General features: G+C 58.7%; 1 protein-coding gene across 1 annotated transcript; it reads left to right on the top strand.

Annotated features, from left to right (window-relative positions):
- The first annotated feature begins 3,045 nt into the window (after nucleotides 1-3,045).
- LOC135977878 (uncharacterized) lies at nucleotides 3,046-7,385 on the top strand. The gene is made up of 7 exons (XM_065579038.1): nucleotides 3,046-3,180; nucleotides 3,577-3,680; nucleotides 4,038-4,158; nucleotides 4,460-4,539; nucleotides 4,967-5,072; nucleotides 5,282-5,377; nucleotides 5,881-7,385. Exons 1-7 carry the CDS (start codon nucleotides 3,157-3,159, stop codon nucleotides 6,106-6,108), a joined length of 759 nt encoding a protein of 252 aa, XP_065435110.1. The 5' UTR covers nucleotides 3,046-3,156; the 3' UTR covers nucleotides 6,109-7,385.
- Nucleotides 7,386-9,965: the final 2,580 nt, after the last annotated feature.

Here is a 9,965-nt window from a genome sequence, read left to right as displayed (position 1 = left end):
AGTGACATCACAAAGGCCTTTTGCAGGACATCAGCCTATTGGTCAAAGGTGCTGGGGAGGTGGTGACCTCACAGAGAGATGCTGACATCAGCCAGGCAGGACAGGGGCGCAGGGCCAGGGAAACCTCAGAGTCCCCTGTAGCTTTGCTTCAGCAAGTCTCCTTCTCGAGGTCTCTCTTTGAGGACTGAGAGAGTATTAGGGGTCACGTACATGAGCGCCAGGAGGAACCTCTTTTGAGTTTTCTCCTTTCTTTTTCCTGATTTTACTAGAAAACAGACGTCCCTGTTTAGAAGGTAAGAGCCTCCGAGAGGTTTGGAACCTGTTCAGTCTGATGCATCTGGCGCCAGCTGAATTCTAGGCATGGAAAACACTAGCTTAAGGTGGCCGAATTTTATTCCCCACCTGGGATTTTGTCCCTTAGAATCACTGGGGACATTAGGGTTTGTCCTTTTTGTTTTACCTTTTCCTCCATCCCTCCCTCCTTTCTCTTCATCTCTTACTTCTTTTGTCCTTTCCTCTGTTCCCCTCCCACCACCAGGAGGACTCTGTGTGTGTGTCGTGGGGAGTGCTCTGCAATGGGAACAGGGACAATTCTCCAACTTTGGGCAGTCGAGAGCCTGGGTGAGATAAGGGGCGTTAAAGCCCTTTGTAAAGGAGAAAGGGGAGTTTCATGGTGTTGAGCACCAAGGAATTCTAAACTTTGCTAAAACATCTAGTCTGCAGAAACCAGAAATGGTTGGGGCCACGTTGTAACCATTGTCTTTTTTAAAGCCCATTGAGGGATGTGAGTCCCACCCTTTTAGGTATCTGGGGTGCTGGGAGAAGAGAAGAGGTGCCTGTCTCCATTTTATGGCCTCAACAAACTAAGTGCTGTGCCCCAGTTCTTGTCAGAGATCCCTGAAAAAGAACGTCTTCCCATCCATTAACATACCTGGAAAGCTCCTGGAACTCCTTATTAAACAATCAGTTTGTCAGCACCTACAGGACAATTTGGTTCTTAGGACTAGTGAGCATGGACTTGTCAAGAACAAATCATTCCAAACCAATCCTAGCTCCTACTTTGGCAGGGTTACGGGCCTAGTGGAGGTGGGTAAACAGTAGATGTGATCCATCTTGGTGTTAATAAGGACATTCTCACAAGCAAACTAGGGAGATGTGGTCTAGATGCAATTAGTATAATATGTGTGCACAGATGGTTGAAAGCCCGCACTCCAACAGCCCAGAACCAAACACTCCTCCTCCTGGGCAGTGCGCTCTGACCTCTAATGGTCAGATGCTGCTTAGCACTGTCAGAGCAGCTTTTGCTGGGGGATTCTCCCAGCACTTTCCAATAGTGGGAAAGTATGAAATCCCCATTTGACTGCTGGGGACAGAGCCTAGAGCGGGGAGCAACTTACCCAAAGTCCCACAGGTCAATAGGAAACCAGCAATGGAACCCAGGAGTCCTGACTCCCAGTTCCCTGCTCCAGTCACTCCAGCGGAGCACACTCCCTGGTTGTAATTGCCAGCTATGGGAGGGAGTGTGCAGCAGTGGTTAGTGAAGGGGCCTGGAAATAAGGACTGCTGGGTCCCATCCCTGGCTCTGACACTTGGTGTGACCCTGAGCCAGTAGCTTCCCCACCCCAGGCCTGTTTCCCATCAGTAGGGTTGGGGTAGCAGCCCCTACAGACCAGGGGGGTTGGGAGGCTCCAGGAAGGTGTGTAAAGTGCCGGGATGTCAGGATCCCGGAGGTGCTGTCACCCCCGCATTAGGCCAGTGTTCTGCACCCCCTGCTGCTGGCTGAGTTTCTCTGTCCCTTGGCAATAAGATAGACTCTTGTTTTCACAGCCAGTCGATCGCCCAGTGCTATCCCCCTGCCTGCTGGCTGGGCAGGGTAACTCCTCAGGTCACCACCACCCTCTCCAGCCTGCCTTGGCTTTGGGGAGTGAGGAGGAGGGCGAGGGACGATACTGAACATCCTCCATCCATCGCTCCGTCAGCAGAGCAAGTGAGTGGCATTAGGGTTCCCCGTTGGCGTCCCCTGTCTGTCTGGGGAGAGGCAGAAAGAGGGGGAACTAATCTCTCCCAAAGGAGATTGGATTTGCAAACCGCCCCCAGGAGCCCCTCGCTCTCAGACCGGGGAGGGGCTTCTCCAGAGCCGTCTCCAGTGTGTTTGGAAAGGTCCCAGCAATGGGGCTCCCAACGCTTCCCTTGTGAGAGACCGTTCCCCAGGCTGAGCGTCTCTGAGCTGGGCCAGACCCTGTGAGCTGCTGAGCATGGAAATCAATGGGAAAGGCGGGGGTCCTGGCCTTGCTCTGCCTCGGGACTTTGACCTGGGGAATGGTTTCCCAGGAGAAGTCCAGACTCCTGGGTTCTGTTCCTTCTCTAGCCTGGGGGGGAGTGTGGCCTGGGACGGCAGGAGGGAGCTGCTTGTCCAAAGTGACTGAGCCCAGTGATGGAAAAGGAGGAGACTCCCCGGGCATTGCAGCCCCAGAGGTGACGAGGGGGAACGCTGGGAGCAGATCATGCAATGAACTCCTGCCAGTGCGTGTAGATTGCATTACATGCACCCCTGTGGGGGGAGGAGGAGCTGCTCTGGCTGGGGCAGGGATGGGGAGGGACCAAACAGGCTGGTTAGTGAGAGGCTGCCTTGACCCCAGACTCACGCCCGCTCCCCGCTCGGTTCCAGGGTGGCCAGGCTCCTGAGGATGTTCAGGAAGAAGGCTCTGCAGGTGGCCCCAGAGCCTGAGGGAAGCAGCTGCCATCTTCCCCGGGAGCAGAGCGGCCCCTCCGTCCCCACTGGCGGGGAAGGAGCTCCCGGCCAGGCCAGGAGGTGGAAGTGCCCAGTCTTCTGGCGGAGAAAACCCGCTCCCAGCGCAGGCGCCGAGGTGGGAGAGGCCAGGTCGAAATGGAGCTGGGCCAGGCTGCGTCTGGGCAGGCAGGACCCAGCGCAGGAGGGGAGCCGGGCAGAGTAACTCTGGGCCATGTTGTGTGGGCAGCAGCAGCCCCAGGAGCCCAGCCCTGATTCCCAGCAGGAGGCATCGCCCGGCCCGGTCAGTGAGGACCTTCCAGCCTCCCCAGGGCAGGAGGTGGAGGATCCCTGTCCCACCACCAGCAGCTCGGCCCGCTTCCCATGGGACAGCAGCAGTGCCTGGGACTCGGGCAGCAGCGAGGCCGATGGGCGCCGCAGCTTTGTTCCAGGTGAGGAGTCAGGCTGGGCTCAGGGAGAGGTGAGGGCGGGGCTGTGAACACCCTGGGCCCAGGCCCTCAATCAGTGCTATGGGGGCGGATCCCCAGCCCAGGGGTCTGGCCTGAGCCACATGAACCCCACTGACACTAGATGCTGCCACTTTGGTCCTCGGTGCTCCAGTTGGGGGGAGGCACCTCCCAGGGAGTCCAGGACAGCGTGGGGGGGGTCTCTTTGCTATGGGCTCCTGCAGGAGTTGGGGGCTGAAGGCATCACTGAGACGGGGGAGTGTGGGGCCCGATCTGCCCTGGGTCCCGGAGGTGGGAAGGGGACACATTGCCCCAGCGTGCCCCTGTCCTTCCCCCGAGTGGCAGCAGGCGTCACCCTGTCCCCTTCTCTCCCTGGTGCAGGGACCGCCAGGGACTCAGGGGACGAGGAGGAGGAATGGGTGGACGTGGCCACAGAGGAGGCTGCTCTCAATAACAGCCGAGAGCAGCTCCAAGACGGAGAAAAGGTACAAACGTTCCCCAGCTGTGCTGGAACCGAGACTGTCCTGCCCCTTCCCAGCACCTGACCCCCTGCAGAGGGTCTTGTCCCTGATGATCCACCAGCCCTAATGGGGACCTTTCTCCTCCATGATCTGGGACCCCAGAGGTGGGGGTGTCTGTCACACACTAGCCGGGTCTCCTCCCCCCACAGGCACTGTCCCAGTTCCTGACCCTGCTTGTGGTGGAGTGGTGGGTGATTTGGACAATGGGCGGGTCCCCACTATCCCCCATTCAGGCCTGAGTCCTGCAGCTACTGTTTGGGGGCAGGGAGGTCCCTGGCTAACTGGCTCTCTCTCCCCTAACCCCACTCCTGGTGGGTGCAGGAGGAGGCCCAGCAGCTCGTGTTCCTGCACGCCATCCACCCCGCGTCTCGCTGCACAGCAGAGAGGGCAGGACACACTGGAGCCGCACTGCTGCAAGGCGGCTGTGGCGGAGAGGATTGTGGTGAGCGAGACACGGCGCCCAGAGGGAGGACAGAGACATGGGAGGGGCAGGGGTCTCCCCAGGCCAATGGATGGGGGATGGCTGGTGCTGGAGGGGCAGCTGAGGGCAGAGATTGCTGGGGCTGAAGACTGGGGAGAAGAGACGGGAGAAATTCAGAGAGTGGTCACTATTGGGCAGGAATCGGAGGAGTGGGGGGCAGGTGGGGGGATCCTGCTGGTTGTGTGGGGCCCTGGCTGTGTAATCTCCTCACTGGGAAGTGTCAGTGAGGCCCGAATCTCACACGCTCCTTTGGGTCTCACAGGAGCTCATTGAGGAGCTGCCTGATAACTCTCCACCCGGCGCCGTCCTCGCCAACTCCCTGATTGCTGTGGGCAACCTCAGGTACCGAGACCCGCCGGCCCGGTTCCCCTAACCCCAGTGCTGCTCAGGCCCAGGGCTGGGAGTCACTGCCCCTCCCACTCCCAGGTCACCGCCCAAGGGTGGCTCCTCTGGCAGAGGTGCGGGGAAGGTTCACTCTCTCCTGGCTGGGCTGTTCTTTTCACTCCAGTAACATTGCAACGGCTTTGCAATGGGGAGAGGCTCACACCCAGGATCAGATACAGGAGGGGCAGCAGGGTGCAGGGAACAGGGGCTATTCCTGCCCTGCCACTGTCTGTGTGAGAAACCTTGGCCTTGTCATTCCCTGGCTCGGTGCCTCAGTTTCCCTTCTTGCCAGCCTGTGCCTATTTCCCTGCAGTTTCACCTGCGTGTTGGTGCCAGTCCCATCCCCGTACTGCACAGTCTAATACCGGCTCCTCTCTCTTGCCAGCACCATGACACCTGCCCTGGAGCCAGAGCTGGAGACCCACCTCCTCCGAGCTGCCCTGCACGCCGTCTTCACCCTGGGCATGGAGAAGGACACCGCCCAAGTTCAGGTAGATCATGCTAAAGTCATGGATTGAAGAGCCAGCTGTCATCCTGCCATGAGTCCTTGCTAATTGCCTGCAGTGGGATGTGAAGGAGAGAGGCCAGGATATGTGTTTGGGGGTCTCACCAGTGCTTCCCAGAGACCCCACTTCCCATCCTGTGGCAAGTTTAGCCCCAGTTTCCCTAATTCTGACCCATGGCTCTCCCTTGCTTTCAGGATCTGCCTAGGGTCTTGCCAGACCTCCTGGACGCCATGCTGGGGAACCTGCTGGTAGAGTCCCCAGACACCGACAGGCTCCAGTACATCTTGGAGGTGAGCCCGATGAGAGGGGTGGGGGCAATTTTACCTTCACTCTTAGATCCATTTTCCAGTCTGTCCTCCTAGCCGGGCCCCCAGTGGGCATCCTTGGTCAGGGCAGTCAGTGCAATGCTTCCTTTCCCCACAGCACATTAACTACTGGATCATGTCCAGGGTGCCGCGAGAGAGAGCCAGGGCCGTTAAGAGCAGCACGGCCCTGCTCAGATTCACCATCACCCTCCCTGAGTTTGACATAAGTGACCTCTGACTGTGCTCCAGGTTCATGCCTCCCTGTCATCCTGGAGCAGCTGGGGAAGCAAGTCCTCATGGAGGGCCCTGTCCACAGCCCTGTGCTCCAGGCTTCCTTGGGGGCAGAGGAAATTAAGGGTCTGGCTCTAGCTCCTATCCTCTAGCATCTCCTGCAGAGGGGCTGAGGGGAAGGAGAGTCCTGGCCCGGGGGGACTGGGAGCTAACAGGAAAATGCTGATGGAGTCCCCTCTCCCTCTCCCGTCCATTAGAACTCAGCGGAATTCCCCAGGATGGGTCACCACATGGCACAGCTGGCTCTGTCCGTCAGTGACCCAGCCAAGGACATCAGCCGGCAGGCCAGGGAGGGGCTTTACCGGCTCTACCAGCTGCTGCTGCACCAGAGGGGTAAGGAACCCAGCTGGGAAATGGCACCCGCTAGAAGAGTGAGACTGGGACCCCAGCCAATTTCTCCGAGACTGACCCCGGCTGGAGGATGAGTCTCTCTATCACTTTCTGTGTTCCACACCACGCCCTGCAATTCTGTTGGGCCAGGCACGCAGCGAGGACTCTGCCCACTGTGCAGCCACCAATGGGATTGGAAGGACACAAGCCCTGCAACCAGAAGGACAAATGTGTGTGTCTCTCTCTCCCTGTCACCTACTCCCTCCTGGGGGAAACCCAGCAGCTGATGGGGGAAAAGATGAGCAGCTGCATTAGCCTCAGGAGATTGGGGCGGGGCCCAGGCCTCATTCCCATCCTGTGGCCATTCGCTGGCCTGGCACAAGGAGCCTGGTGGGGAATGAAAGGGAGAGCAGGTGCTCCTGGGAAGGGAGATGAATTCACCTCCATGAGCAGGAGCGAGCCAGCTTGTCCCCGGAGCAGCTCCACCCAGCTCTTTAGCCAGGTTAATTAATGACCAGCTTTGCTTTATCCCAGACTTACGTTCTTAGGACAGGGTGCTATCGCTCTTGGGAAGGGCAGGAGAGTCCCCCAAGTGCCCTCTGCGAGACTCTCCTGTCCCACAGGGCCGCACCCAATTCCTAGTGGTCTGGTGTCTGTGTCACCCGAGCCACCACCCAGAGTTGCTCCCATAACTGGCAGCCTGGGAGGCCAAGGACTGACGGGTGATGGCGTCTGACCAGGCAGGGCTGAGGCACATGGGCAGGGGACGCTTGTCCTGCTGCTGGCAAGGCTGGACCCCTTCTGGAGAGAACAGGAGGATTCAGTCAGCAGTAGGGTTACCATGTCTAATAAATAAAAAAAGAGGACCCTCCACGGGCCCTGACCCCGCCCATTTCCCCACCCCCTAGCCCCGCCCCAACTCCGCCCCTTCCCCGCCCTAACTCAGCCCCCTCCTCCCTCCCACTCCCAGCTATGGGGAAAGGGCTGCCCCAGCGCTACCGGCTTCACGGTTTGCCGGGCAGCCCCCAGACTCTGCGCCCCCGACTGGCGCTTCCTCAGCGCAGCTGGAGCCCGGGAAGGGAAGTGCCGGGCTGGCGGCTGGGGGTCCGGAGGCAGGGGGGGCTGCCCGAAGCCGGTAGCGCTGGCTCGGGCAGCTCGGCTCTTAAAGTCTGAGAGGGGAGGAGCGGAGCAGATCAGAGCAGCCGCGGGAGGGGAAGTGCCCGGCCGGCATTTTCCCGGACATGTTTGGCTTTTTGGCAATTCCCCCCGGACAGGCGTTTGATTGCCGAAAAGCAGGACATGTCCGGGAAAAACCGGACGTATGGTAACCCTAGTCAGCAGGGGCTGCCGATCCGTCCCATTCACCAGGGCTGCCATCCTGCGGCTTCAGCATTAGTGGCTGGGGTGACTTGGGGAAAGGTCTCAACCTCCCCACATCCCACTTCACTGCTGCCAGAATCCCTCCTGCTCCCCCCGCTACAGTCCCCTCCCTACCCAACCTGGGTGGGGCTGGAGGAGTGGGGTCTGAGAACTTGAGCTGTGGATTGGAGGTGGAACAGCTGTCAGGGGCACTGAGGGGGAAGTGGCAGGAGCTCCCCGTACAAGGAGGGGGGTTGCCACTGGAGGTCACTAGGAAGGACAACAAGACTCCATCCTGGGAATCAGGAGGGGGAATCCATCCCTCAGAGGTGGGCAGGGGCTGGGTGGAAATGCTGCTGATTCCAGGGGCCGTTAATCCCCCCTGATTCCTCGGAGGCGTCTGAGTCTCAGACAGGTTCTCGTTCCCTTGCAGCAGGACGACGACATGGCCAATGTGATGCGCCAGCTCCGTATCATGCGGCACTTGCGCCAGGTGCCCGAGGCGCTGCAGGGCCTGTGCCTCTGAGGCCACCAGCAACTCCCGCTCTCTGCTGCAGGTACTGCTCTGGCTCTCTGTAAATGGGGAGCTAGTGGAAGGGGAAATGGAGCCCCCTGGCACTCACAGAAACCCTCTCCCCTCTCTGTGGAGCAGGGTCCTTTCCTCTGCCCCCAAATTCCTTCATCTGGGACAGGAGCTCTTTCCCTCACACCCATTCCCCTCCCCCCTTTCCTTGATCTACCCCCATCCCATTCCCCCTGCGCCCAGGCAGAGCTCTGCCTGCCCCATATGGTGCAGAAAGGCCTGTGATATGCAGGGGGTCAGATTAGATGCTCTAACGGTCTCTTCTGCCCATAAAGTCTACTCATTTCTGAGAAACCGAGTGTAGCATTGGGAGCAGCCTCTGCTGTTTTACTGTCTAACCGGCTTGCTTCCTAGAATGAACACTCATTGAGCGGGGTGATCCACAGAGAGTAGCTCTGTGACATACTGGTGGAGGGTCTGCAAGGTCCATGGCCACCCCAGCCACCTCCACCTTGCCTGCCTCATGGGGGTTTGTGTCAGAGGACACCTTCTCCTTCTCCTTTCTTTCTAACTTCTTAGGGCCCTGGCCCCTCGTTCAGCCACTCAGCAATTTCCTAAGCAGGCCGTGTCTTTTGATGTGGCCTGCTTCTCTGCCCCCAAAACAAAGAACTCTTGCTCCCATCTTGGCATTAGGCCACGCTTGTACACTTTCTCATGCCCTTCTCCCTGGGCTAACCTTCTCAGCACAGCCCAGGCATGCTCTCCTTCTCTGCTCTTTTTGTCCATGGGCATAGCAGACCCTGGGTTGATTTCCCTTTGCAGGATCTCTCACAGGTATTGCTGCTGCTGCATCTGTAGCTCCACCTGCACTTCCTTCTGCGTCTGTTGGTTTTCTAGGAGCTGCTGGAGAAACCCCTAGATCTGCTTTGGCTGCTTAGCCAGTCCCTGGAACTGAAGTGGGAAATCCAGCGACCAGCTTGGTCCCTTGATACACCTGCTTGGGGGAGGGATAGCTCAGTGGTTTGAGCATTGGCCTGCTACACGCGGGGTTGTGAGCTCAATCCTTGAGGGGGCCATTTAGGGATCAGGGCAAAAAATTGTCTGGGGATTGGTCCTGCTTTTAGCAGGGGATTGGACTAGATGACCTCCGGAGGTCCCTTCCAACCCTGATATTCTATGATTCCTTCAGCAACCAAGACTTCCCTCACGGATCACAGGGGGAACTCAATCCTGCCAACTATGCTAATCATAAATGAATCTACTCATCGTTAGGTGCCCCCCGGCGGCCAGGCATGGCATCACAGCCCTCTCGCTGGGCTAGCGTCCCCCATCCATGGTCGCTCCAGCACCACGGCAGTTTCTCTGCCTGGTAACTCCGGCCAGGTCACCACCTTTAGTCCACCCTTCTGCGGCCCAGCTTGCCTCACACTAAAAGTCCAAAGAGGTCTTTCCACAGACAGAAGTCCTTCTGCCATCGCTGGGGCACTTGCTCAGCCTGTAGCCCCTTTGCTGGGCTTGGGAACCCTCTCCAGGTGCGTGTACGCCACCTCCTCTGGGGCCGGTAGGGGAACCCAGTCCCACCCTGACATTGATAGCAGCCCAGGGCCCTGGACCCAACAGCTAGGTCTGCACCTTTCTCTTTGCTGCACTTTTCCAACCTCTCTTCTCAAGTTCCCCTCCAGGCTTTCCTTGCTGCTCTGAACTTCCTACCTCGTTCTCAATCCTGTTGCTACCCCAGCTGGGCTGTATCACCACTGAAGTCTGGCTCTTTAGGGGGGCGGATATGGTGCCTCTCAGTTCGGGCTCATTCTGTAATCAGCTTTCTGTGAGTGCCAGGGGGCTCCATTTCCCCTTCCACTAGCTCCCAATTTACAGAGAGCGAGAGCAGTACCTGCAGCAGGGAGCGGGAGTTGCTGGTGGCCTCAGAGGCACAGGCCCTGCAGCGCCTCAGGAACCTGGCGCAAGTGCCGCATGATACGGAGCTGGTGCATCACATTGGCCGTGACGTCCTCCTGCTGCAAGGGAACGAGAACCTGTCTGAGACTCAGACGCCTCCGAGGAATCAGGGGG

This window comes from Chrysemys picta, unplaced genomic scaffold (genome assembly GCF_011386835.1).
Source record: "Chrysemys picta bellii isolate R12L10 unplaced genomic scaffold, ASM1138683v2 scaf56, whole genome shotgun sequence".
NCBI classification, from domain to species: Eukaryota; Metazoa; Chordata; order Testudines; family Emydidae; genus Chrysemys; species Chrysemys picta.
This window is presented reverse-complemented; position numbering and strand designations above follow the sequence as displayed.